Raw genomic sequence first — 23,702 nt, 5'->3', positions numbered from 1 at the left:
GTGCTGGCACTATCCAATAAATGCAATGCAAAAGGGCGGGCCTTATTGAGTAGTAAATGGGGGATTTGTATGTGATCCCCTTGTGCCTGCCTTGTGGGGTAGTCCACTGCGCAGAGGGACAACACGAAAATAAATGCTAATATTACCCCCCAAAAAACACACACACACACCCACCCACGAGGAGACACTTTTATGGTTTCTTTGTTTCCATTTTATTCACTGATTATTTGCTTTGCCTCCACAACAACCACAAGACGTGCTTTGGTTGTGTCGGAACATCTCCTTTCAAACCTTATTGATATAAGAAAGAACTCAAGTTTTAAAAAGAAATACACAGACAATCAAACAATCAAACAAGAAAAGCAATCAAAATCCAAAATTAAAAAAGAGATATATGAACTCTTAATTGAAAGAGGAATGAATATATCATATATGATACGCGAATATGCAAGTATATATGTCCACATATACATATGTGTGTGGACATATATACTTGCATATTCGCGCATCTCTTCTTCAATGACAATGTTGCCCACTTGCTTAATACATGTACTCTGTACAGGGGCTTATATGCTTATGCATGATGAATGAATGAATGCATGTATGTATTAATTCGACATGCCATGCCATGCCATGCAATGAGAACATAGCATGCGTCAGCATTTGTAGTACCCTGCCTGATGGCTGATGGGTACGCGAGAGACACTGGCGAATGCATTTAAAAGCAAAGCGATCATTACACTAACGTCATCATTGTCATGCAAATAAATTTTTTTTTTTCATTTTGATTTGACTTTTGTTAGAGATTTGAATTGACCTTGTTTTGATTTTGAATTGAACGACCAACCAACCTAAGGAAGAAATTGGGATCCTCTTTCATTTTACACATACTGAGTAGTCTTACACTGACCACCTATCAAATTAAAGATAGACCAGCTAGCTGGTATGAGTGAATGTAAGTATCTCATCTCATCTGCTATTAACTTCGATTAAATTCATGTCTATCTCCCTCTCTGTCTCCTCCTCCTCCTACTTGCTCTCTCTCTCTCTCTCTCTCTCTCTCTCTCTCTCTCTCTCTCTCTTGTGCATCGGATTTTGAGTTTTTTTTTCATTAAAGTGACAGTAGTAAATGGTCATGACATCTTTTCTGGAATGGCCTTTCATGTTTCTGGCAGAGAGAGAGAAAAAAGGGTAACTCTTGAGGGTTGCCTTAATTTCTCATCCACCTATCAGCCAGTATTTTTGTCTTATTCCGTTGTCTTGTCCCTTTGTTCGGAAAATGCTTTATTTATACTTGACAGTGTCCACGACATTCAAACTAATTTAACCCATGCATTTACTATCTCTATATATTTCGAAAGGCAGTATGCTGGTTGCTGGTTGCTGGTTGCTGCTTAAATTATTCTTTTTGCTGCGTCTGTCCAAAGTTCCAAACAATCAGATTATAAATATATAAATTTTTTGAAAAAAGGAAGTCGCTAGCTGTTGCAAAATTTGTTGGAATGCAAGTGGTCATATCAATTATACTTGGAGCCTACAAATACCTTTGAGCAGTAGACCCAATTTCTGACAGAATTTTTCTTATAAGCTAATTGTAGAAATTCAAATGGTACGATCACCAAAGCTTCATGTACTGCACTCTGGCTCATTATATGTCAATTAATTCAACAACAAAAAAACAGTAAATGTGAATTGATTTATCAAATGTTGATGCATATCCATATTTTGTGTAATTAGGGGAAGGAAATCAACTAACTTTTTGTTATTTCTCTCCACTTTGTTAGAAGAAGAAGAGACCTTAATTAAGTTTTTTATTTTCTAACCCTGTATAAATATCTAATAAACAGTTAGGGTCATGTGGGTTAGCCCTCCCCCTTCCCGCCTTGCTTGGCACCCAAGATCGAAACCCCAAAGTTGTCTTTCCTCCCAATGTACCAAAAAAAAACCCTAACCAGGGAAGCAAATTTAATTAGAGTCCCGTCCTTCCTTGTGCATGTAAAATAACTATCTATAAAGAAAAATCACAACGATATATATAAAATATATGGGATGCTTTCGACTGCAAACATACTTTTTATTGTTGAGACAAGAGTGCAAAAGGGTAGAAACAAATCTAGACCCACCGTGCCAGCTGCCTAAGAGGACAAATCCGACCAACTGGTGGTGTTACTGTGAGAGTACTGCAAGATCAAGCACAGTTTTGTGGAAAAATTCTTTTCTCTTTTTTATTTTTATTTTTCGGTTTTTCTTGTTCTCCTTAGAAGAGTTAGGGTCGCAATATTGTGCATGAAAAGATATATAGTTGAGATATGTGTGAAACTAATTCAAAGAGGCATAAATGAACTAGATATAACTAATCAGAATAAACTGTAAACCCTCTCTCTCTCTCTCTCTCTCTCTCTCACACACACACACACACACACATACACATCACTGTTTCTTTTGGCTCTTGAAATCTCTCCAATTGTTCCTTGAGATTTGATACCTGCATTGCATATCAAACCAAATTGATAGGAAACGGTTACTAAATCATGAATTTGTGGAATTATGATTTACAAAGCAAAAAATAATTATACAATTCGCTAATTAGGATCAATCCCCCAGACCCAGAGAGAGAAATTTTTAATGAAAAAATGTTGTCATATTTTTACAATTGCATGAATTGAGATGGTCATACAACCGTGCGCAGTGTAAGGCATAATGCTTATTCCATAGAAAAATCTGAGAGTCAGGCAGGACACTGAGTGCTATATTACAATCCCAACCTCCAACTGTTGCGTTTATTCGTTTTCAGTAACAAGTTTATTTTTTCATGTTTATTATTTGTTAAAAAAGAAGAAGAAAGAATTGATACGAGTACTTTTTTTAGGCAGTCATTTTGGTCAACACTCAACAGTGGGATTTGTGTCTTGTTCCTTTTCTTTATAATTAAGTTGGAGTTTTTTCGGATGCGCTTACTATAATGCTATTAACTTGGATTATTTTATTGATAATTTTCATGTGAGAAACTTGAACTTGAGTATTTAAATTTTGCATACAAACCCTATACAATTAATATCATTGAAAACCTTATAACTAATTATGATCAGCAATTGGCCTGATTGGCAGATTTCAATGAAACCCTAATTGTACAAAATTGATCATACAGAACAGAACCAATTAACGCCACTTAATAGATATCTATTTTGTGGCCTCAAGTCAAGAGCGGAAATAACAACAAAAACAACGAAAAGAAGAAGGAGAAAAATGATCCATCGATGGATATGAAAATGAAAATGACAGACAACGCACATATAATTTGTAAATGTAATAGGGCATACCTTAATTAATTCGATGGAAGTTGTTGAAAGTAAGGAAATGATGGAGAAAATCCTAATTAAGAGGGATCAATGGTTCGGCGATCGTCGCCAGCAGCAGCCCTAGGTTGCTGGAACTGATGAGTGAGTTGGCCATGAATGCCACCCGCGGCGGCGGAGACGTTCATGGCCAAAAGGCTTGCATCGTAGCTGTTTCCGGCATCAAAACTCCTGATCATCATCTGTTGCTGATGTTGATGGTCTCGATCTCTAGGGAAAAACTGGTGGGGGTAGTGGTCTCGGCCTCCGCCGCCGCCTGAAATGAGATTGATTCCCATCCCCAAGTTGTTGTTGTTATTGTTGTGTAAGGCGGAGGAGGAGGACTGTAAATGAAGGGGGTGGTGGGTGTGGGCAGCGGCAGCAGCGGCGGCGGCGGCTATGAGACCGTGGCTGGCAGTGAGGCCGTGCTGCAGGTTCTGATATTTGGAGAGTTCGGATTTGGCACAGGTAAGATCCATCTGAAGCTGGCGGAGTTGGTGTTGGAGGAGAGAGATGACTCCAACGCAGCCGTAGACGGGATCGCGGAGGCGCATGTCAGCCTCGTAGGCAAGAGAGTTGACGGCGTCCTCACGCTGGTGGGGGTGCAACTCGTTAAGCAATTTGGTGACGTTGCTCGCCCCGAACACTTTGTGAACGTTTGCAAACTTCTGCGGCTGGTCCGGTGGGAAGTAGGGTGCAAATACACACTCTGGTTGGCACTTGCGTCGCAGGAATTTGCACGCCGCGCATGGCGAATTCGAAGACGACGACGACGATGATGCCATCATTCCACCTCTTCCTCCTCTGCAACGATTAATTAATTAATTAACTAATGAATGTCCCGGGCCTTATTAATATTGATTTTGAATTCTTGCACTCAAGAACAAATGAGTCTACTTTTGACAATAAAAAAGGAAGAAACGTACTTGTAGGAAAATAATTAAAGATTCTTGAATAGAACCAAGTAGAGAACAAGTATACACAAAGAAACAAATTTGGGTTAGGAGGACGAAATCCGAAATCTATGGCAGCCGCTTGGCCATAATGGCATAATTTGGATCAGGATACTAAAGGCAGCAACGATCAATCAAAGTTGGAATTTCTCTATGAATTACATTAATCAATTCTAAAAATAAAAAATAATAAAATCAAAGTTGGAAATAATCGAAATTTGCGCGAGTTCATCCGAAATTGGTATGGCGGAAGGAGAAAGTGAAAACAGAGTAAGAAAACATTGACATATGCCCTGCTGCAGGATCTGGTGCCAGCTATTCTTTCCTAATACTTTTTTTCTGAAAGAAAAAATCAAAACAAAATCTTTTTCGTTTTGACTCAAGTATAAGAGATCTGGCTTACTGCTGTAAAAGGCAAGTTAGATATAAAGAATTAATATACAGTGAGTAATGAGCATATATATACATGAATATCATACATATAACTAGTATTTTCTAGTGTAGTTCTAGTTACCCAGAAACCCTAAGCGGCAGCGGTGCAAGTATCTGTTGACTTGATGATGATAGCTATTAGCTAGAGAGAGGAGAGGGATGGAGGAGAGAAAAATAGATAATTTGCGGGCTGGGTCGTGGGTGGGTAGGGTTTTGATTTTGAACCTTGATGATGAGGAAGGAGAGGGAGGAAGCATAAAGTAGTTTGTATAATAATATTTAAATTAAAAAGAAAGGTGATTTACCCGTGGGTTTGAGCTTGAGAGATTGGATCTCGTGAAGGAAGGAGTTCAAGGAAAAAAGGGCTCTCTATCTATCTCACTGTTTTCGATGAAAGCTTTGGAAGCAGATCTTGCTTGACTTTCATACTAAAGATATAGATAGATAGATGTATTACTTCATTTTTCTGTCTCTGCAAAGATTTATTATATCAAACGGGACTACTTAGTTTTAATTAATTCAAGACTTTCTTGGGATGATAGTAATAATAATAAGCTTATCAAATAAATAAATAAATAATGTCTAAAAAAGCAAAAAGTAGTATTAAAAATGAAAAGGAAAAAACAAAGGCTGGCCATGGGATGGGTCCTCCTGGGAGCAAGAATGAAAAAAGAATAAGAATTAAGAGGAGTCTGACTCAATGACTCTCTCTCTGACTATGTGGGGGGAGGGGAGGAACTTTGATGAGAGAGAGCCACTTCTCTTGTATTCTTCTTCCTTTATATATATTGTCCTCAAAGTTTAGCAAAAAGAATAATCATACTATTTATGCTAGCTGAAATTTTAAAAGATGACAAATGGGAGGAGAGAGAGAGAGAGAGTACCTGTGGTGGCCTCAATTTCTTCGGTCAAACCTTTTTATTTTCTTGATGAAAGTTTTACTAGCTAGTAGACTTATGAATATGGAACATCAACACGAAGCCTTCGAAGTTACTATAACATATATATATAATTCTCATCTCTTGAATCTCCTCCACTGATGACTGATGGATGTTTATTTCTTCTTCTGTCTTCTTCTCTGTTTCAACTATCTGGTTTTTTCTTTTTCTGTTTTTCTTCTGAGCTGAGCTACTTTTGAGGAGAAGGAAGCGGTGGAGGATACCTATTTTATATATCTAAGAGGCTTCATGCAAATGTCGTCTTCTTTTTAATTTGGCACTCTTTCTCTTAGGGATGGCTTCTAATTGTTCGCCGGAAAAACAAATGGCACGGAATAAGCATATAAAGATGATGATCACACAAGGCAGTCCTAAGGCTAAGGAAATGACTCGTACATGACTTCACTACGTGCGTACCGTACGTTGAGGGAGAGAGAGAGATATAGTGGTGGGTGCGAGTGGGCGGTCGAATAGTGATAGAAAAAAGGCAATTTGGTTGAGGGCCTTGACCTTGACATTGAGGTTGAGGAGGGTATATTATCTCTATTAGAGATGTGGTACATAATGTGGTATGCTTATAACTAGCATTATTCATTTAATATATATAACATTAACTAATTAACTAATTAATTAAAGGGAAGGGAAGGATATTTATGATTTATCTCTCCCTCCCGATTCTGAAAAAAATCTTCTTATAACGGGGATGGTACTATTTTGTTATCCCCTATCAATAACACAATTACCTGTGGAAACATTATCTCATGTATCATTATATTATTAATTGGGAATAACAAAAACTGTTACCCTCATTGCATGAAAGTCTCTTCCCGACCTCCCATCCCATCTCATTTTAATTTCAGAAATTGGAGTCTGTGATGTGGGTAGTGACATGACCCATCTTCTCATCCCCAGTATGTACGGTAGCTACAAGTTGGAGTCTGGGACTACCCTTCCTTCCTATATGTCTAACATTCTAGTTTAATTGCAGATATTCAAATTAATAATTATTTCTTTTTTAAGTTGCAGTATTCAAATTACCCACTTTATCACCCTAATTGATACACAGATTTTAATGTTCAAAACATGTATATTGGTCAACGAAAGTATTCAATGCGGCTAAATCACTCACCCAATCAATTGCATCCTAGATTTTGTGTCTGTTTTGTTAAACGTTACGAAACAACAATAATGATGAAGAAAAACAAAACAAATAAATGAAAATGGATTTTTTCACTACAAAAGTTATATGTGTAAGACAATTTAGAATTTAGAAAGTTGATGATGAGCTTGGAATAGCCATGGCTTGGTCCAATTTGAATTTAAAGTGCAATTTTGTAAATATGCAGGATGCATGTTTAAATCATTTTGAGCTTTCCGCAAATAAAATAAACAAGATTTGAGTTTCAAATTTCCATTACCACTTGTACTTTTTTACTTGGAATAATATCATATCGCTTCTTCTGGCTAAAAAAACAAAGAAAACAAAATACATCCTCGCTTTGAAGTGGTGCTCTGGGATTCTCTGCTTCTTTCAGTCGCAATGTTACTTAAATTCCATCTTTTAATTAAAAGATTGAATAAAGCAAAAATACAAATAGGATTATAACTCAATTGCCAAAAGAAAAATGAAAGAAAGAAGCATATATATGTTCGTATACACGTACGTACCTTATGTTTGAGAGCTATATATATATATATATAAATATAATTAATGTAGTCTCTTAAATTAATTAGGCAGTGCCATGCCATGCAAAATTCTTCCAAAACCAGAGCTTTCACGAATGGGAAACCGTGAGTTGGGTTTTTTATGATCTTTTTCTTCATGATGACATTCACGAGTAACTGATTTTCTAGCATTCATCACTCTCTGCACCATTCTACTTCCCAAAACTTGGGTTCCGTTTCCTGTTTGAAATTGAATTCTTCCTTTTAGACTAGTAGTAGTAGCCTCCTCCTGCACCTCCACTACTTTCCGACCCCTAGAGACGCTTGGTGAGCATGATTGTCTCCTTGGTAATGGTTTTGCGGCAGGTTGATGATCATCAGCTGCTTTCTGTATCTGGTGCGTCGACGCGCTGGCTCGACCCCGTCCCCGTGTGGTGCTAGCAGATGTCGAGCGTTGTTCTGTCCTCAGATTAGGAGGAGGTTTTTCGTTACAAAAGCCAGCCGCAATTTGAGTCGACGATGACACAATGGAGACTCCACCTCTTCTAGTGCTTGTGCTACTACCTGTTGTTGGCTTTGCTTTTAAATATACCATTTTCACTCCTTCCTCCATGGCCCTGCTCGACGAAACCAAATCTGCAGCAGCTGCACCACTAGTACTACTACGGCTTCCATCTTTTTGGTCGATATTATTGGCCTTATTACTTTCATTGACCATATTATTATTATTATTATTTGCTGACCTTTTAAATCTTGTGAGGTCACCGTCAGACTCAACGGCTGCTTTCTGGTTGAGATGATGATTAACTACTGCTGGTACCGCTCTTGCTCTTGCTTTGCTACTGTTTTTTGTTTGGGCGTTAACGTTCGATGATACTGTGCTGCAACTTCGTCTTTGGCTTGGGATCATGACGGGGATTTTCTGTTTTGGCCTCCCATGGCCATTTCTTCGCTCAACTGCCTCTGAGTTGCAATTGCCACCTGCAAACTGGTTTAATGCTCTCGTTCAATTCCTTTCATTAGTTAATGCAAATAATGAATATATGACTCAGGATACGGGACCATATATACTAAGTATACGGTATACCAATCAATGAAAAGTATAATACACCCAAGATCGACCAAAAAGTATTAACATTATTTGTATAAGAGCCATCGGTCGGATGTTAATGGTAACCGCTAGGATTCTGTTGATAGTCAAGATTTCAAGGTTCTGTACTACATGACTGATACAGTCTAAAGGGAGAAGAAACTGTACATTCTGACTGGTTGGTGAAAAACCGGTGACCAGTCGACAGACCCATGATAGAGTGTTAGTACGAAATTTGTGTTGGCATTTCTTAGACACTAGCATAAACTCTAGCATAGGTTGTAAATGTGCTTTGATAGAGTCTAAGGACATAATTGACATTGGCAAGATTGATGCAACTTAGCAATCCTCAAAACACACACTTGTGGCTTGACACATGAAAGACATTTATTGATTCAAGGATAAGTGATGTCATTATCATGCACGTATATTAGGGGATTATTTTAAAGGATGATTCAATCACGTTGTATTAATTTACTATTTTAAAAAGTGAATTGAAGTTTATTTAGGAGTGTTTTCTTTTTAGGCAATTTTGGCCCAAATCAAATCAATTTGATTCTCCTACTTCTTGTTTTAACATCCCTTTGATTTTCTATTACTTTTTGGTTGCTTGGAAATCATGTTTCAATCTTATTTCAATATCAAGGAGTCAATATACCCTTAATAGTTGACTAGGCAAATAAAGATTCATTTGATATTGCGATTGATTAAAATCTTCCTTTCTTAAATATCTCCTTCCCTATTGGTTGGACTACATGTGACCAATCTTTAGAATAGAAAAGATACTTTCGTGATTTTCTGTCAAGCCCTAGAAATTGGATATTTGATTTTCAACGTGTTTTCTTTCTTGTAAAGAAAAAGTCTATAAAATAAGACCTTTGTCTTCTTTATGTTTTAAGAGCTTTCATGATCATATTTTCAATCCATAAACTTTGGAAAGCTGAGTTTTATTTGAGATAAATCATTAAGTGTTCCATGTTTACTTGCTGATTTATCACACTTTTATCATTCATATTGCATTCATTTGGATGTTCGGTGACTCATACAGCTGATAGCACCAAGACTGTTGTGGTGTTTTTCTAAGGTGAGTTTGAATCGATCGTGACCAGTATCAAATTCAACATAAGGAGAGTTGGAAGAACTCCGGCGAGCTTGAAGTAATCGTGACCAGTATTACGTTCAACATAGGGAGTGTCGAAAGATCACATAGTGACAAAAGTTGAGTTACAAAGAAGTCGGTAAACATTATCTAGAATGTGTCTAGGATAAGTGTGTGAGTTCTTCTTGTAATCATTGTTCTATAGTGGATTTGTTTTAGACTGAGGAGTCTCGTGGATTTTCCCAAGATGTGGGATTTTACCACGTAAAATAATTATCTGCGTGTTCCTTTATTTTATACTCTGCACTTTTTAGGATTGATAAGCCATATCAATTTTGCTACTAAAGTTTATTTTTATTTATTGATTATAATTTTAAATTGACCTATTCACCCTCCCGCTAGGCATTCTTAGTCATCCTATAGGTAATTACATAGAGTTCAAATTATGTATAATATTTGAATCGTGTGGGTTTGTCTTTTGATTTATTTGTTTTTGAAATTTGTTTGTCATGTTATAATGTAATTTCATAAACAAGATTAAAATTCTAGGTTAAGAGAACTAATATCTATCTCTCCATTGCTTTCTACAAAACAAAGCCACTATAAACCAATTTATGCAATATTGAGCGTTTTTGTTTATATATATATTGTGGTTAAGGTGGGCTACTTTGACTTTTTGAGGATAATATAGGATATAATTCCAAAGAACATTGCAGATATATATATATATATATATTTAGTATACATACCCGTGAAAGAGGCTGGAGGATTGGTATTTCCCTTTGAATGACGAGTTCGTGGCCATTTGTGTCCATTTCTAGAGATGGAAAAAGAGGAGTGGCGGGCGGTGTTTTCAACCTTGATGCATATACAAATGATTATTAGCTACTATTAGATAGCTCAGTAAACTTGCTAGTTTATAATTAGCATTTGTTTGGTAAATAAAACTTAAAAACTTTGGATTGTCTCCTTTCTCTCTTTAATTAATCAATTTGATAAGATCTCTTTATTTAAGAAACTAGAATAAAAAACAAAGTACCTAACTGTGAACACTAAAAAAATATGTATATAAACCCTTATTACCCTCCAAAAAATATGAACTATGAATTAAAATTATATGTTGACAACAATTAGGTGATGAGACAAGGGTAAGCGGGTAGGCAGTTTACCAATCATAATCGTTCTTGTCGTTTTCAGCAAGAAATTCAAATCCAGATCCTTTCTGGGCAGCTGCAGTTCTGTAGAGCTGATAATTTCCTGCGGTTGGATAGATATATATGATCAAGAAGCAGCAGCTATAGTGAATAAATCAAACACAAAATTGAAGATATATATTGCGTCAGTATGAGGTGAAGAAATAAATTTAGGGCATTTAGAAAATTAAGGTGCAGCAAGCAATTAATAATAATATTATTAGAGTATGATGATAAAAGAGGTAAATAAATAATAAGAGTATATATACCAGTGGGCTCAAACTCATCAGAAACAGGTTGGAGGAGGCTGAGAATATTTCGTTCTTTTTGGCGTTTGTGCAACTCCTGGAATAGAATAAGATCTTCATGATCTCTGTCCTTGTTCCGTCCGCTGATCAATGGCATCCCGGGGACTCTCTTGCTACCAGTACCCCTTGCATTTGTAGCAGCAGCAGCAGCACCATCACCATCACCATTAATATTGTTCATCATAGACATATACGTATGGCCGGCGGGTATTTTGCTCTTTGCTAATTAGGCTGATCAGTCAGGCTCTATATATAATATATTTATATATCTCAGAGCGATCCAGGAGGAGGCAAAACATATATAGAGTGGACTAGGACATAGGCAAAAGGAAGGATGAATTGCCACGTGGAAACTTAGCCGGCAGTTTCAAAGTCCAAGTCCACACAACGCGACGCAACCAAATTTGCTTATTATTATTATTTAGAAATAGAAAAATGAGTAATGCTATTTGGACACACAATATTAACATACTTAGTTGACACATGCTGAACAGAAAACAAGGAGAAAATAAGAACAAATGATATATTGACACATCAGCGGGTGTCACTAAGTATGTCAATGTTGTGTGTCCAAATAGCATTACTCTAGAAAAATTATGATCTACCCACAGGACGGGACCAACACCTTTGAGTTGGGTTGGGTTGGGTTGAATTGGGCTGAGCCTAGTAAGCCTTTTACTATTCTGTTCGGCAGAAACACAATTGAAATTGATAATTGGTTTGGTTTCTACAATAACAATTAATTTGCTCGCAAAAAAGAAGCCAAGAAGAAAACTTAGACACATACATTTACTTACATACATGTTCAGTGCAGTTACTAGATAGATGGATGGGCAGGACAGGACAGGACAGCCAATAATTGAGATTATATTAGAGAAAAAATAAAAGCCAATTAAAAAAGTCAACGATTTAATTTGAGTTCCATATCCAATTATCCAACTAATTTTTAATATTATACGGCCTTCAATAAAATGTCTATGATTTGTATATTTAATAAGCTTTAAAAAAAAAAAAAAAAAAAACTACGCTCTTTTCTTTTCATAAAAGTTCTAGCTGATGGTCAAAGTGATGGAGGAGATGTGTAACTATTTTCCAACTTTGGTTTGACATTATAGATTCAGATTGGGGATACCAAAACTGAAATTTAACGACTGGTTAATTGACTCTATCCTCTTCTTTCTCTTTTTTTATCTCTCACGGCGGAGACGGACACTCTTCTTGTTAGTTGATTTTTTTTTTTTTTTGCAATCCTCTTGTTAGTTGATTGATGTTACTTGTTATTTGGCGTAGTAGTACTACTAGACATAGATATTCTCCAAGCTCCAATATCGGAGGTTGGCTTCAGGCTTCAGCCACCAACATCCACCAACATCCAACAGTCCACCAAACCAAAACAATCTGAATCAGAATTTCCTGATGGACGAAAACGACGACCTGTTATCGTCTCTGAGCCTCGGCAACCCACTGCCAAGACCAATCCAAGTAAACGAAAACCATGACCTCTTCACTCTGACTCCCAATGAATTGTTCCCGGACTCCTCATCCTCCTCATCGGGAGATGAGAACGACGCCGTTTCCCTCCACTCCACCTCCAAACGCCTCGACTACATGCTACAATTCCTCGACCGCAAGCTCTCCGACGGCAACAACAATAACACCAACAATAGTAATAATAATAATAAGAGCAGCAACGCCTCCCAGGGTCAGGGGCAGGGCCACCGCTCTTCGCTCCCGGAGTTCGTGGCCAAGGGCGGAGGGACTGGAATCTTCGAAGTCCCGGTTCGAGGGGCGGTCCACCCGAGCCGCCCGCCGAGGCTGGAAGTGAGGCCCCACCCACTGAGGGAGACTCAGATAGGGTGCTTCTTGCGGACGATGGCGACCACCGAGTCCCAATTGTGGGCGGGGACGGAGTGCGCCGTTAGGGTTTGGAATTTCAAGGATCTGTACTCGGCGGCAGGCCAAGGCGATTCAGGGGATGAGGAAACGGTGCCGTTTAGGGAGTCGGTGTGCACATCGGCCGTGATATGCTTGGTTAAAGATGAGGGGAATAGGGTGGTGTGGAGCGGGCATAGGGATGGTAGGATCAGGTGTTGGAAGATGGAATCGGCTACTATTACTCCTGCCAATCCGTTTAAGGAGGGCTTGTCTTGGCAGGCTCACAGAGGCCCCGTTCTTTCACTTGTCATCTCTTGTTATGGTATGGTAAATCTATCTACCACCAGTTTCACCTTCTTCAATATCAATACTATATACTTACATTGTTTGACTTTGACTTTGATCCAGGGGATCTGTGGTCGGGTTCAGAGGGTGGTGTCATCAAGATATGGCCATGGGAAGCTATTGAAAAAGCTCTCTCCCTAAGCACCGAAGAAAGGCACATGTCTTCTTTGTTGGTGGAGAGGTCTTACATTGAACCTTGGACCCAAGTTGCCGTTAATGGTTTCACTAACATATTAACTTCAGATGTTCGCTACTTATTATCTGATCATTCTGGAGCAAAGGTGTGGAGTGCTGGTTTTCTCTCATTCGCATTGTGGTACGTCTGCCCTTTCAATATCTAAGTTTCGAGGATAACAGGCTAGCTACCATTGCCGCAGCTGCCGCTACATGTATTTTTGTGTTTTTTTTTCCCTCATAAAACTAACTGATTTGAATTCAGCCATCTTTATGGGTTTTGCATAATGTGAGGGAGTTTTATATTAGCATATGGTTTTTAAAGATTTTGTTTATGAAATGATGGTATGTAACAATAACGTTTTGGATTGCCTATGCCATTGAATTTACAACCCCCCTGTCCCCTCTAAAGCCAGTGTGGTTCGTACTTCATGGTCTTGCCATATGTGTATGAGTACTTTTAGTCCTGATTAACAATGTGGTTTATACCGTTCTCATCGACTCATCTATGAGTATTTTCATTTTTATAGAGTAAGATGTAGACCTGTGCAGATTTAAGTGAAGGTAGACTGATGTCATGGATTTAAGTTATGCTAGTAGTTTTCATATGACAGGGATGCTCGTACAAGGGAGTTGCTGAAAGTGTTCAGCACAGATGGTCAGATTGAAAATCGAGTCGACATTCCATCAGCACAGGACCTCTCAGTGGAATATGTTTCTGGATCAAAAAAAGACAAAACACAAAGTTCTTTTGGTTTCTTTCAGCGATCACGTAATGCTATAATGGGAGCAGCAGATGCTGTTCGTCGAGTTGCAGTGAAGGGTGCCTTTGGAGATGATAATCGAAGAACTGAAGCAATGGTAATTGCAGTGGATGGAATGATTTGGACTGGGTGTACAAGTGGCCTACTTGTACAGTGGGATAGAAATGGCAATCGTATACAAGATTACCACTATCATTCTTCTGCTGTTCATTGCTTTTGTACATTTGGGCTACGTATATGGGTGGGTTATGCGAGTGGGACTGTCAATGTTTTGGACCTTGAGGGTAATCTGGTCGGAGGATGGGTAGCTCACAGCAGTCCTGTTATAAAAATGGCTGCAGGAGCTGGCTTTATATTTACCTTGGCTAATCATGGCGGTATATGTGGATGGAATATTACATCCCCAGGACCTCTTGACAGTATATTGCGCTCAGAATTAGCTGGCAAAGAATTTCTATATACAAGGATAGAAAGCTTGAAAATATTGACTGGTACATGGAATGTTGGACAAGGAAGAGCATCCCATGACTCACTTATATCCTGGCTGGGCTCTGTGGCTTCTACTGTTGGGGTTATTGTTGTCGGATTGCAAGAAGTTGAAATGGGCGCTGGTTTTCTTGCTATGTCTGCAGCCAAAGAAACTGTGAGTTTTTTGTTTTTGTTTTTTAAAATTAATTTTTTAATGTATTTCTTGCTGGTAAGTTGATATAATTGCTGCCTGGTACTTAAGGAGAAAAGTTTGATACAAGAAAATTTTGAACTACGTAAAAAAGAAAAAGGAATGTCCCTCACTTCAGCAGTTACTGTGGTCCACAATGATGCCCGGAACCTCATTCTATAAAGGTGGCATCTCCCTAGTCTTATCTTTTAAAATTCTGTCATTCCTTTCTAACCACCCAAAACACAGCCAACACAACATTTCCATAGAACTTTTTCCCTAAAACTTCATCTAGAAGTGTAATGATTCTCAATCAACAATGATACAAAAGAGAATGGAAAATCCAACTCACTCTTGGTATTCCAAAGAGTGTATGTTATGTTATAACCTAAAGCGTGGAAACACTTATTTTAAACACTTACACTTTTTTTTGGGAGCCTGTGAAACTTGTAGCCTTTGGCTTCCAAAAAAGATATATCTTTTTTCCCTCCAAACTGTTTTTTGTTTTTGTTTTTGAAGAGACAAGCTATTATAATTCAAGAAACTATATAAAAAGAGTGGATAAGCGCATCACCCCAAATGCCATGTTTTGTTTAGAGACATGGGCCACTGTTGAAGTGCCTGTGGGACAGCATTCTGTATCTTCTACCAAGCAACAGGTCACATATAAGGTTTTGGCTTTTTAATAAGGTGTGTGAGTCTACCTTGCCCGAATAGGATATCTTTACTTAACCGCAATCTTTTTTTGAATGAAAGCAATGAACGATAGTAACTTGATATTTGCTCACATGTTAGTCCCATCATATGTAGAATTAACTGGATCACCTCTTCATCCTGGTTATCTTTCATCTGTAGGTAGGTCTTGAGGGGAGCTCTGTTGGGCAGTGGTGGCTGGAAATGATTGGAAAAACGTTGGATGAAGGATCGACATTTGAACGTGTTGGTTCCAGGCAGTTGGCAGGATTGCTCATTGCTGTGTGGTGAGTGTCTTTATTGGGAATCTCCTGAATGTGTTGGTTGCTTACTTTCTTTATTAATAATAGTGTTTGTATTATCCTTTTTTGTATGGGTTTTACCTTTTTGAGTCTCTCATTATGGCTTTTCAATTTTTGTCTTTCAGGGTGAGAAACAATATTAGGACTCATGTTGGGGATATCGATGCTGCAGCAGTGCCATGTGGTTTTGGGCGTGCCATTGGTAACAAGGCAAGGCTGCTTGTGTTATGTAGATTTTGTACTGTATGATAGTTAGAAATTGAGTTTGTGTAGCAATCATTCAGGTAAAAGTTACTGAAAAAACGAAGGGGAAAAAGAAAAAGAAAGATGAAATATATTAAGATAAGGATCATGTTTAGTGTTTTGTGTGTGGGCGAATTGTAATAACTGTTGGCCCAGTAGCTATTTTGAGGTCAAAGTTCTTTTTGGTCGAATTAGATCAAAGCTACAATATCTGGTGGAAAATTAGCATTAATATTGGTTATACATGACATATGAGATTTAATATTTTTCCTGCATATCCTATCAAAAAGTTTTTATTTTACTTTAAAAATAGTAATATTCATTATTCATTTAGGTGAACATTATATATTAATCTGCTTATAGAGGGTGGAAGCATTGATATTCTGGTTCTAATCTAAGTATTGCTATAGATTGGGAGATGCTTGGATTTCCTAAATGTTTTAATAGTCATTTAAGGGGTCTCAGTTTATGGACGGAGAGGAATAGGATTCTTGAGAACAAATCGGAGGAGGTGGGCTTCTAGTGGGATAAAGATCATTTCTGGGCATATCTGTGGGCTTCGGTATTTCTGAGTTTGTCAGAAAACCTTTCTTCTTGGATTAGAAGGCGTGGTTACTAGATTGCTTTCTTTCTAGCCATACATATTGATTATTTTTGACTTGATAGGTGGACTGCTTTGTTCACCTTCATTCTACTGAATTACATTTTCATTGATAAATTTACTCTGTTTCTATGGAAAGAAAAATTATTTAGGTGGTCTCTGTCTCCCTTGTCTGTAAATAAACGTTGCATATTGGTATTGCATACACACTAGTACACTGATACTTTGGTTCATAATAATGGTATGCTGTACTTTTCATTTGATTATTCCTAATATTAATGTGGCTAAAATTCGTTCTAACAGGGAGCTGTTGGTTTGAGGATTAGAATGTATGGTCGGATAATGTGCTTTGTTAATTGTCACTTTGCTGCACATTTAGAAGCTGTTAATCGTCGCAATGCAGACTTCGATCATGTATATCGAACAATGAACTTCTGCCGACCTAACTTTCTCAATTGTGTGGCTGGTACATCACTGTTCCTTTCTTCTATTGTTCCCTTGCCTTCTCAATGTATTTATTTTGGTTTGTTTATAGATCTGGCTTGCCATTGGTCGTTTCTATTGCAGCTAGTACTTCATCTGCAGTACAAATTCTTCGTGGCACACATGTATGTGTATACTACAATTGGTATAAGCACCTTTTTGGTTTTTAAGTTACTTGTTACAGGAAGAATTTTCTTTCACCAATTTTGATAAACATTGCTGCCACTTCAGGCTATTGGTAACAATTCTGCTGAAGCGATGCCTGAGTTATCTGAAGCAGACCTGGTCATATTTCTCGGCGATTTTAACTATCGGCTAGATGGTATATCTTATGATGAAGCTAGAGATTTTGTTTCTCAAAGATGTTTTGATTGGCTCAGAGAAAGGGATCAACTCCGAGTGGAAATGGAAGCTGGAAATGTCTTCCAAGGAATGCGTGAGGCCGATATTACGTTTCCTCCCACGTACAAGTTTGAAAGGCATCAAGCTGGTTTAGCAGGTACAGTTTACTGTAGCACACATGATTTATAAATCGATTGCTTTAGCTGGATAACAAAAAGGAAAAAAGAAAGAAGGATCGGTTGAAGATTCTTTGCTGAATGCTGAGTAAGCTGTGCAGGTCCTTTAGCAGTAATTAGCTATAACTTTTGTGCTGGTTGGTTTGTCATGATTCAGTGACAGTGTTTCTGTTTATCGAACTTCTATACCATTTTTTTTTTTATTGCACTCAACCTTTTGGAAATTTATGCTTCCCTAAGATTTTAAATAAAAAGAGAAGACACCTTTTTCCTAGTGTCAGGCATTGACGTTGCTTTCTTCTGAGCAGTAGACTTGTGTAAATTGTCTTCTTATAGGATATGATTCTGGTGAGAAGAAGCGCATTCCAGCTTGGTGCGATAGAATCCTGTACCGTGATAGCCGCTCAGCGTCAGTGTCAGAGTGCAGCTTAGAATGTCCTGTAGTGTCTTCAATATCACAGTAAGTTTTCCTACTGCGAAACATTTGGCCATTTAAAGAAGGGATCAAATAATACATATATGGACCTATTGGATACAAAATAAAACAGAAATCTTAAGGCCAGATTAGATCTCATCTCCTATGCAGTTCATGCTCATGAACATTCACGATGGATTTGATTTTTAGCAGTTTGAGGCATATCTTTATTGGAAATAAATTTGTTTTATAAAATATACATAGTTCATGAGGTTGAGTGGCAGCTAAATCTTTGATGGATCAGTGAATGCATCAGACTGGAATGTGTTTCAAGTCTTACAAAACATGCATTGTTTGAATTATGGGTGGGCATTATGTACGTATCTGTTATAGTATTCAAGTGTGCACCCACCTTTGAGTGTTATCTCCTTTTCTTTCATTGGTTTATTTTTGTTATTCCTACATGTTATCTTATATTTAATAGGTATGAGGCCTGCATGGATGTGACTGACAGTGATCACAAGCCTGTCCGCTGCATTTTTACTGTTGATATTGCTCGAGTTGATGAGTCAATAAGAAGACAAGAGCTTGGAGAAATCCTTAAATCAAATGAGAAAATCAAATTTATGGCTGAAGAAATATGCAAGATTCCAGAAACTATTGTCAGTACAAACAACATAATCCTTCAAAACCAGGACACATCCATTTTGCGTATTACAAATAAATGTGGCAAAAAAGATGCTTTTTTTGAAATAATTTGTGAAGGACAGTCTATCATTAAGGAGGATGGGCACGCATCAGATCATTGTCCTAGAGGTTCCTTTGGCTTTCCACGGTGGCTTGAGGTAACTTCCAATGCTTTGGAACAACATACACACTTTCCGTTACAACAGTTTTTTTGGGGGGCCAATTCCATTACAGTAATTGAGTGTTTTTTGGTTGTGGAGGGTGTTAGGGAAGACAGTAGTTTTGCAGTGAAAGTTGTTTGTACATGTTTTTGAATAACAATAAAAATTTAGGACAAGTAAAGAATGCATGCATTGGAGCTATTAGAAATGAGTTGGCAGATGCAGTGCATTTTCTATCCCATGTAATATGTAGATGTCAAAGTGATGTGCTGCCACTAGAAAGATAATTAGACCACACAAAATTCTGTATGCATTTTCTGAGGAAGTTGGGCTTCTATGCAGAGAATAGGACTAATGGATGTTAACATCAGAGCCACACCAATGTTCAAAACTTGTAGATTATATAGAGCCACACCAATATTCGAAACTTGTAGATTATTTGGCTATTGTCTAATGAGTTCCTTCTGGGCATAAGCATGTTTCACTGCTATTTGCAAGTTAAGAGATACATTTACCAAAAACATTGTGGGCAATATGGAAATTCTTATGATTTTCAAATTATAACATGCATGCTCTTGTGAATATTCAGTAGATCACGGATCCTTGATTATGTGATTTTCTGTTACAAAATTAAATTGTTTTCCATTTGGATGAGGATGTAACTTGGTGTCTTGGTCCTTCTCACATTTCATTGAAATTAATATATTGTAATCTTGAATTTTCGACAAAAAATAATTAGTTGCGATTTTGAACCAGGTCACTCCTTCAGCTGGCATTATCAGACCAGATCATATAGCTGAGGTATCTGTTCATCATGAGGAACACCAAACCCTAGAAGAGTTTGTTGATGGTGTCCCACAAAACTGGTGGTGTGAAGACACCAAAGACAAGGAAGTGATATTGGTGGTTAAGGTGCATGGCAGTTATTCTACTGACACAAGACATCATCGTGTCTGTGTGCGCCACTGCTGTTCAGCCAAGACAAACCAAATGGTCCCCCCCGAGCACAGGGCTAGACAAACCCAAGGGACTGTTCTTCACCGGTCTGACTTTCAACACCTTAGCAGTTCCTGTGATGTGGTTGACCACCTGTGGAGTTTGCGTAGTCCTTAAAGCAGCACACCAAAACCAGCATTGTGATGGGAAGAACATGGTTTTATGTGGCCAATTCTACAAGCATTTTGCTGTAAAGATGCGAGAAACATTGTTGCTTTTCTAGGGGTTAACAAAATTTAATTGGTGTCCGTAGAATTGTGGTTGAGTTTAAGTGATGTCAATTGTTTCGCCTGTTAAGCCAAGCCAAGTATGAGTTCAACTGATAATATCTGGGATGCTTTCCAAATTTTCAGTGTACAGGTAAATACAAAAGCAGATAGGAGGGTTGTGTTTTGCCCTTTTCTATTTAGTGGTGAATTCAGTGAGAAAGTAAATTCTGGTTGGCTCTTGTTGTTTTCCCGGTTTTTTGTTTGAATTGATTGTTTCTCTAGTCTAACTTCTGATGTTGGTTGGATGCTAAATTAAATGGTTGGAACAATCCCATACACCGACACCAACAACCAACACCGACGCATGAATAATACGTTTATTTGTTTGTTACTTACCATTGAATCGTGGAAATTGCACTTGTATGTTGGCTTTTTGATCCCTTGGTAGGTGGGCGGGGCAATGCCTAATATTTCTCATCTCAAAATTGTCCTGCGAATGCGAATCACATAAAATGTGTATGAACAAATATAAATATTTTATAAAGGTGTTTGCATTTTCTTGTTTTTGTTTCATTCATTCATTTCATTCTCTTTCATCCCTCCCAGCCAGCTCCCTCCTACACACTTTTTTTAAGGGAAAATAGGCGGTTTGCACTCGGCTCCAATGCTTTTTTCAACAATGCCCTCTTTTTCAAACTCATTCAAAAACACCATCTATAAAAGCTCCATATTGGCCACGTATTGCTTGTTTATTGCATGTATATTGATTGTCAGTTATATAATTGGGAGTATGGAGTTTTTGTATTGCCTCTATATTGCCGTCGTATCACCTTTATTTCCAAGTCTTTCTTGGAAATAAAATTATATAGTTGGGAGTATGGAGTTTTTGTATTGCCTTCTTATTGTTGTCGTATTGGTTTCTTATTGTCTTTGTATTGCTTTCTTATTATTTTCGTGTTGCCTTTGTATTGCTATTCTATTTTCGTTGTATCACCTTTTTTTTTCAAGTGTGTCTTGGAAATTTTTTGCTAGGTTTCAGACAAATAAATGTTTCTGTTTCAAACAAAAATTTAAAGTTCATCAATGTCAATCCACCCATTTCAAGAACAAATATTAGAAATTGGGTTTGCAAATCTGTCGGTTGAGATTCGCCTTCAATTGGGTTTGCAATTTTCGAGATTTAGGCTTCAAGCTTCAGTTGCAAAAGGTAGAAATATTTTTGAGGGAATTAGGGCTAGAAACCAATAAAACCCCAAGATCCATAAAGAGGAGAGATGATATGCAGAATTGGGGTTTCATCTCATCTTGAAGCTTCAAACTAACTCACTTTATATTCTTTTGTGCCTTCACTTCATCTTTGAATATAGAAAGGAGATGCAGAAGAGGTAATTCCACCAACTACGTGGTGTAGTCGGAACATGCAAAAATTATACGAGAAAGAGACCACAAACAGCGGAGAAGAAAAGAAAAATAAGCGAATGAGAATCGACAAAAAAGAAAAAAGAAAAAGAAAAAAAGGCAATGCGCTTCTAATAGGGAGCTTTTACAGAGGGTGTTTTTGAATGAGTTTCGAAAAGAGGGCATTATTGAATAAAGCATAGGAGCCGGGAGCAAAGCGGTCTATTTCCCACTTTTGTAAGGGTATAATGTGATGTGAGTAAGGGCTCGTTTGGGAATGATTATGGAAATGTCAATAATCATTTTCATGAAGAATCACTTCTCCATATAATCACTAATGGTGTGTTCACTAATGGTGTGGTTGGGTGTGGGTGGCTTCGTTGTTCTACTCCTATTCTGGATCTACTTTGTCCGGGGATTGCCTCTGTGTTTCGGTGGCTTGGGTGGTTTCCCTTATGGCCGCCGCTGTTGGTTTATTGTTTCCGTTGTTGTGTCGCTGGCCATTTTTTTGCTATGTTTGTTTCCTTTGCAGATTTGAGATTTGATTCATGCTGGAAAACTATTTTAGATATGTGATTTGGTGGCAAACAGGGTGACCAAGCGTACTGTGCGATTCTCTTCAGCCTTTTGTGCTGCTTTTGTTTTCAACCTGTTTGTGGTGTTGATCAATATTCTCTTCTAGTTTTTACTTGTAAGAGCCTCTAGTGCTTGATATGCATTTTCTCTTCCTACCAATGGCGGCTATTTCACAGCACCTTCCCTTCACCACCATCTTCAGCGTCTCCTCTCCTTGGTGACTCTTATGCAATTAGGGTTGCTTTTAAAGTGCTTATGTCACTTATTGCTTGGATTATGGTATCGCTCTTTGTAGCTTTGGTGGCTTGTCCACCACCATTTTCTGTCTCGAGCATTGGTTACTAGTTTCTCTTTGGTGGGTGTGGGCTTGTGTTGATTATGTTGCTGTTTGGTTATGGGTGGTGTGGCATTTCCTTGTTCTGTATTCACTGCCTTCTGTGTGCACTTTGCTTTTCTGGGCTTTATGTCATCTTCAAGTTTTATGATGTAGTAGGTTTTATGCCTTCTTATGTTGCAGTTGGTCGAATTCCTTTGTGGAGCTCACTTTGTTGTAACCGGCTTTTGCCTTCTATCTAATAAAATTTGATTCCCACAAAAAAAAAAAAAAAAGGAATTGAAAAGTAAGTGAGGCCTACATAAAATTAGGAATTGAATTCCTGATTTTGGAGGAATTCAATTCTTGGGTGAGAGGTAGTATTCTAATTCATGAAGAACTAACCCATTATATCCTCACATAATTTTTAAAATTCCAAATTTGCCATCTACTTTAACCCAACAACGAGAACATTTTAGTAATTAGTATCACTCCTACCCCAATTCCATATGGTTTAGTAAACAACTTCAATAGAAATCGGGAATCTAAGGGCCTGTTCGTTTATGTTTTGAGAGCCCATTTTCATTTTGAGAGAACAAAAACAAACAAAAAACTTGTTCGGTGGGCAAAAACATAAAACACAGAGAACGTTTTAAGAAAACAAAAACAACTTCACGTCTACTTGTAGAAAACAAAAAAAAGCTGTTTTCATTCTCACAGGAAACAAACACTGAAAACACGCTGCTTCTCTCGCTCAATCTTCTCTCCCCATTCCCATCAGACCAAAATCAACGTTGCCAGCAGAGAACCACACGCAGAGCTTGAACCACCACCATCACCCAATCAAAATCACCACCACCCCATCGAACCAGATTGACATCACCACCACTCAATCGAACCCAATAGAATCTCTATGCAATTGAATTGAACCACCATCGTTGACAGAGAGAGGGTGCAGCATGAAGAGAATGTGGAAAAGAGGACCACAATTTACATGAATGAAACTGGAAGTTGGAAATTTCAGAGCCAAGAGCCAATATCTCTAAAACTAGAATTATCTCTAAAAATAAATAAATAGGATTATGGAAGCTGGAAATTTCAGAGCCAAGAGCTGGGTGTGCAGAGGAAATTAGAGGAAGAAGAAGGGTGCTGCTGGGTGGGGTTGGTCTGATTCTTCAATTTTGGAGAGAGAGAGAGAATGATAGAGGTATCTGGAGGGAGAGAGAGAGAGAGAGGGGAGTGATAGAATTGGGGTGGGTTTGCAGAGAGTGAAAGAGA

General features: G+C 38.0%; 3 protein-coding genes across 6 annotated transcripts; 1 reads left to right on the top strand and 2 right to left on the bottom strand.

The window, feature by feature from the left end:
- Nucleotides 1-2,314: 2,314 nt before the first annotated feature.
- On the bottom strand, nt 2,315-5,856 carry AS2 (Lateral organ boundaries (LOB) domain family protein). 4 transcript variants are annotated; one of them, XR_015836322.1, is made up of 4 exons: nt 5,605-5,856; nt 5,026-5,192; nt 3,321-4,139; nt 2,315-2,485 (listed from the first exon to the last, which is right to left on the bottom strand). XR_015836322.1 is itself a non-coding variant. In XM_088254179.1 (3 exons), the coding sequence occupies exon 3, from the start codon at nt 4,121-4,123 to the stop codon at nt 3,377-3,379; it is 747 nt and encodes a 248-aa protein (XP_088110305.1). In that variant the 5' UTR covers nt 4,124-4,139; nt 5,026-5,192; nt 5,605-5,856; the 3' UTR covers nt 3,060-3,376. The 4 variants fall into 4 exon arrangements, 1 of the variants encoding a protein (XP_088110305.1); XR_015836323.1 differs by lacking the exon at nt 5,026-5,192; XR_015836324.1 differs by lacking the exons at nt 5,026-5,192; nt 5,605-5,856 and adding an exon at nt 4,803-5,017.
- A 1,345-nt stretch (nt 5,857-7,201) lies between these two features.
- Nucleotides 7,202-11,241, bottom strand: LOC148293433 (uncharacterized). The gene is made up of 4 exons (XM_088255607.1): nt 10,975-11,241; nt 10,682-10,769; nt 10,262-10,370; nt 7,202-8,311 (listed from the first exon to the last, which is right to left on the bottom strand). Exons 1-4 carry the CDS (start codon nt 11,201-11,203, stop codon nt 7,385-7,387), a joined length of 1,353 nt encoding a protein of 450 aa, XP_088111733.1. The 5' UTR covers nt 11,204-11,241; the 3' UTR covers nt 7,202-7,384.
- An 847-nt stretch (nt 11,242-12,088) lies between these two features.
- On the top strand, nt 12,089-20,376 carry FRA3 (Endonuclease/exonuclease/phosphatase family protein). The gene is made up of 11 exons (XM_021971923.2): nt 12,089-13,210; nt 13,297-13,549; nt 14,022-14,814; nt 15,685-15,809; nt 15,950-16,034; nt 16,972-17,134; nt 17,236-17,276; nt 17,383-17,650; nt 18,006-18,129; nt 18,569-18,929; nt 19,689-20,376. The coding sequence occupies exons 1-11, from the start codon at nt 12,430-12,432 to the stop codon at nt 20,043-20,045; spliced, it is 3,351 nt and encodes a 1,116-aa protein (XP_021827615.2). The 5' UTR covers nt 12,089-12,429; the 3' UTR covers nt 20,046-20,376.
- The last annotated feature ends 3,326 nt before the right edge of the window (nt 20,377-23,702 follow it).

Source organism: Prunus avium, chromosome 6, assembly GCF_965620075.1.
Source record: "Prunus avium chromosome 6, drPruAviu1.hap1.1, whole genome shotgun sequence".
Classification (NCBI taxonomy): domain Eukaryota; kingdom Viridiplantae; phylum Streptophyta; class Magnoliopsida; order Rosales; family Rosaceae; genus Prunus; species Prunus avium.
The sequence above is the reverse complement of the archived record's forward strand: the minus strand, read 5'-3'. Positions and strand labels throughout refer to the sequence as shown.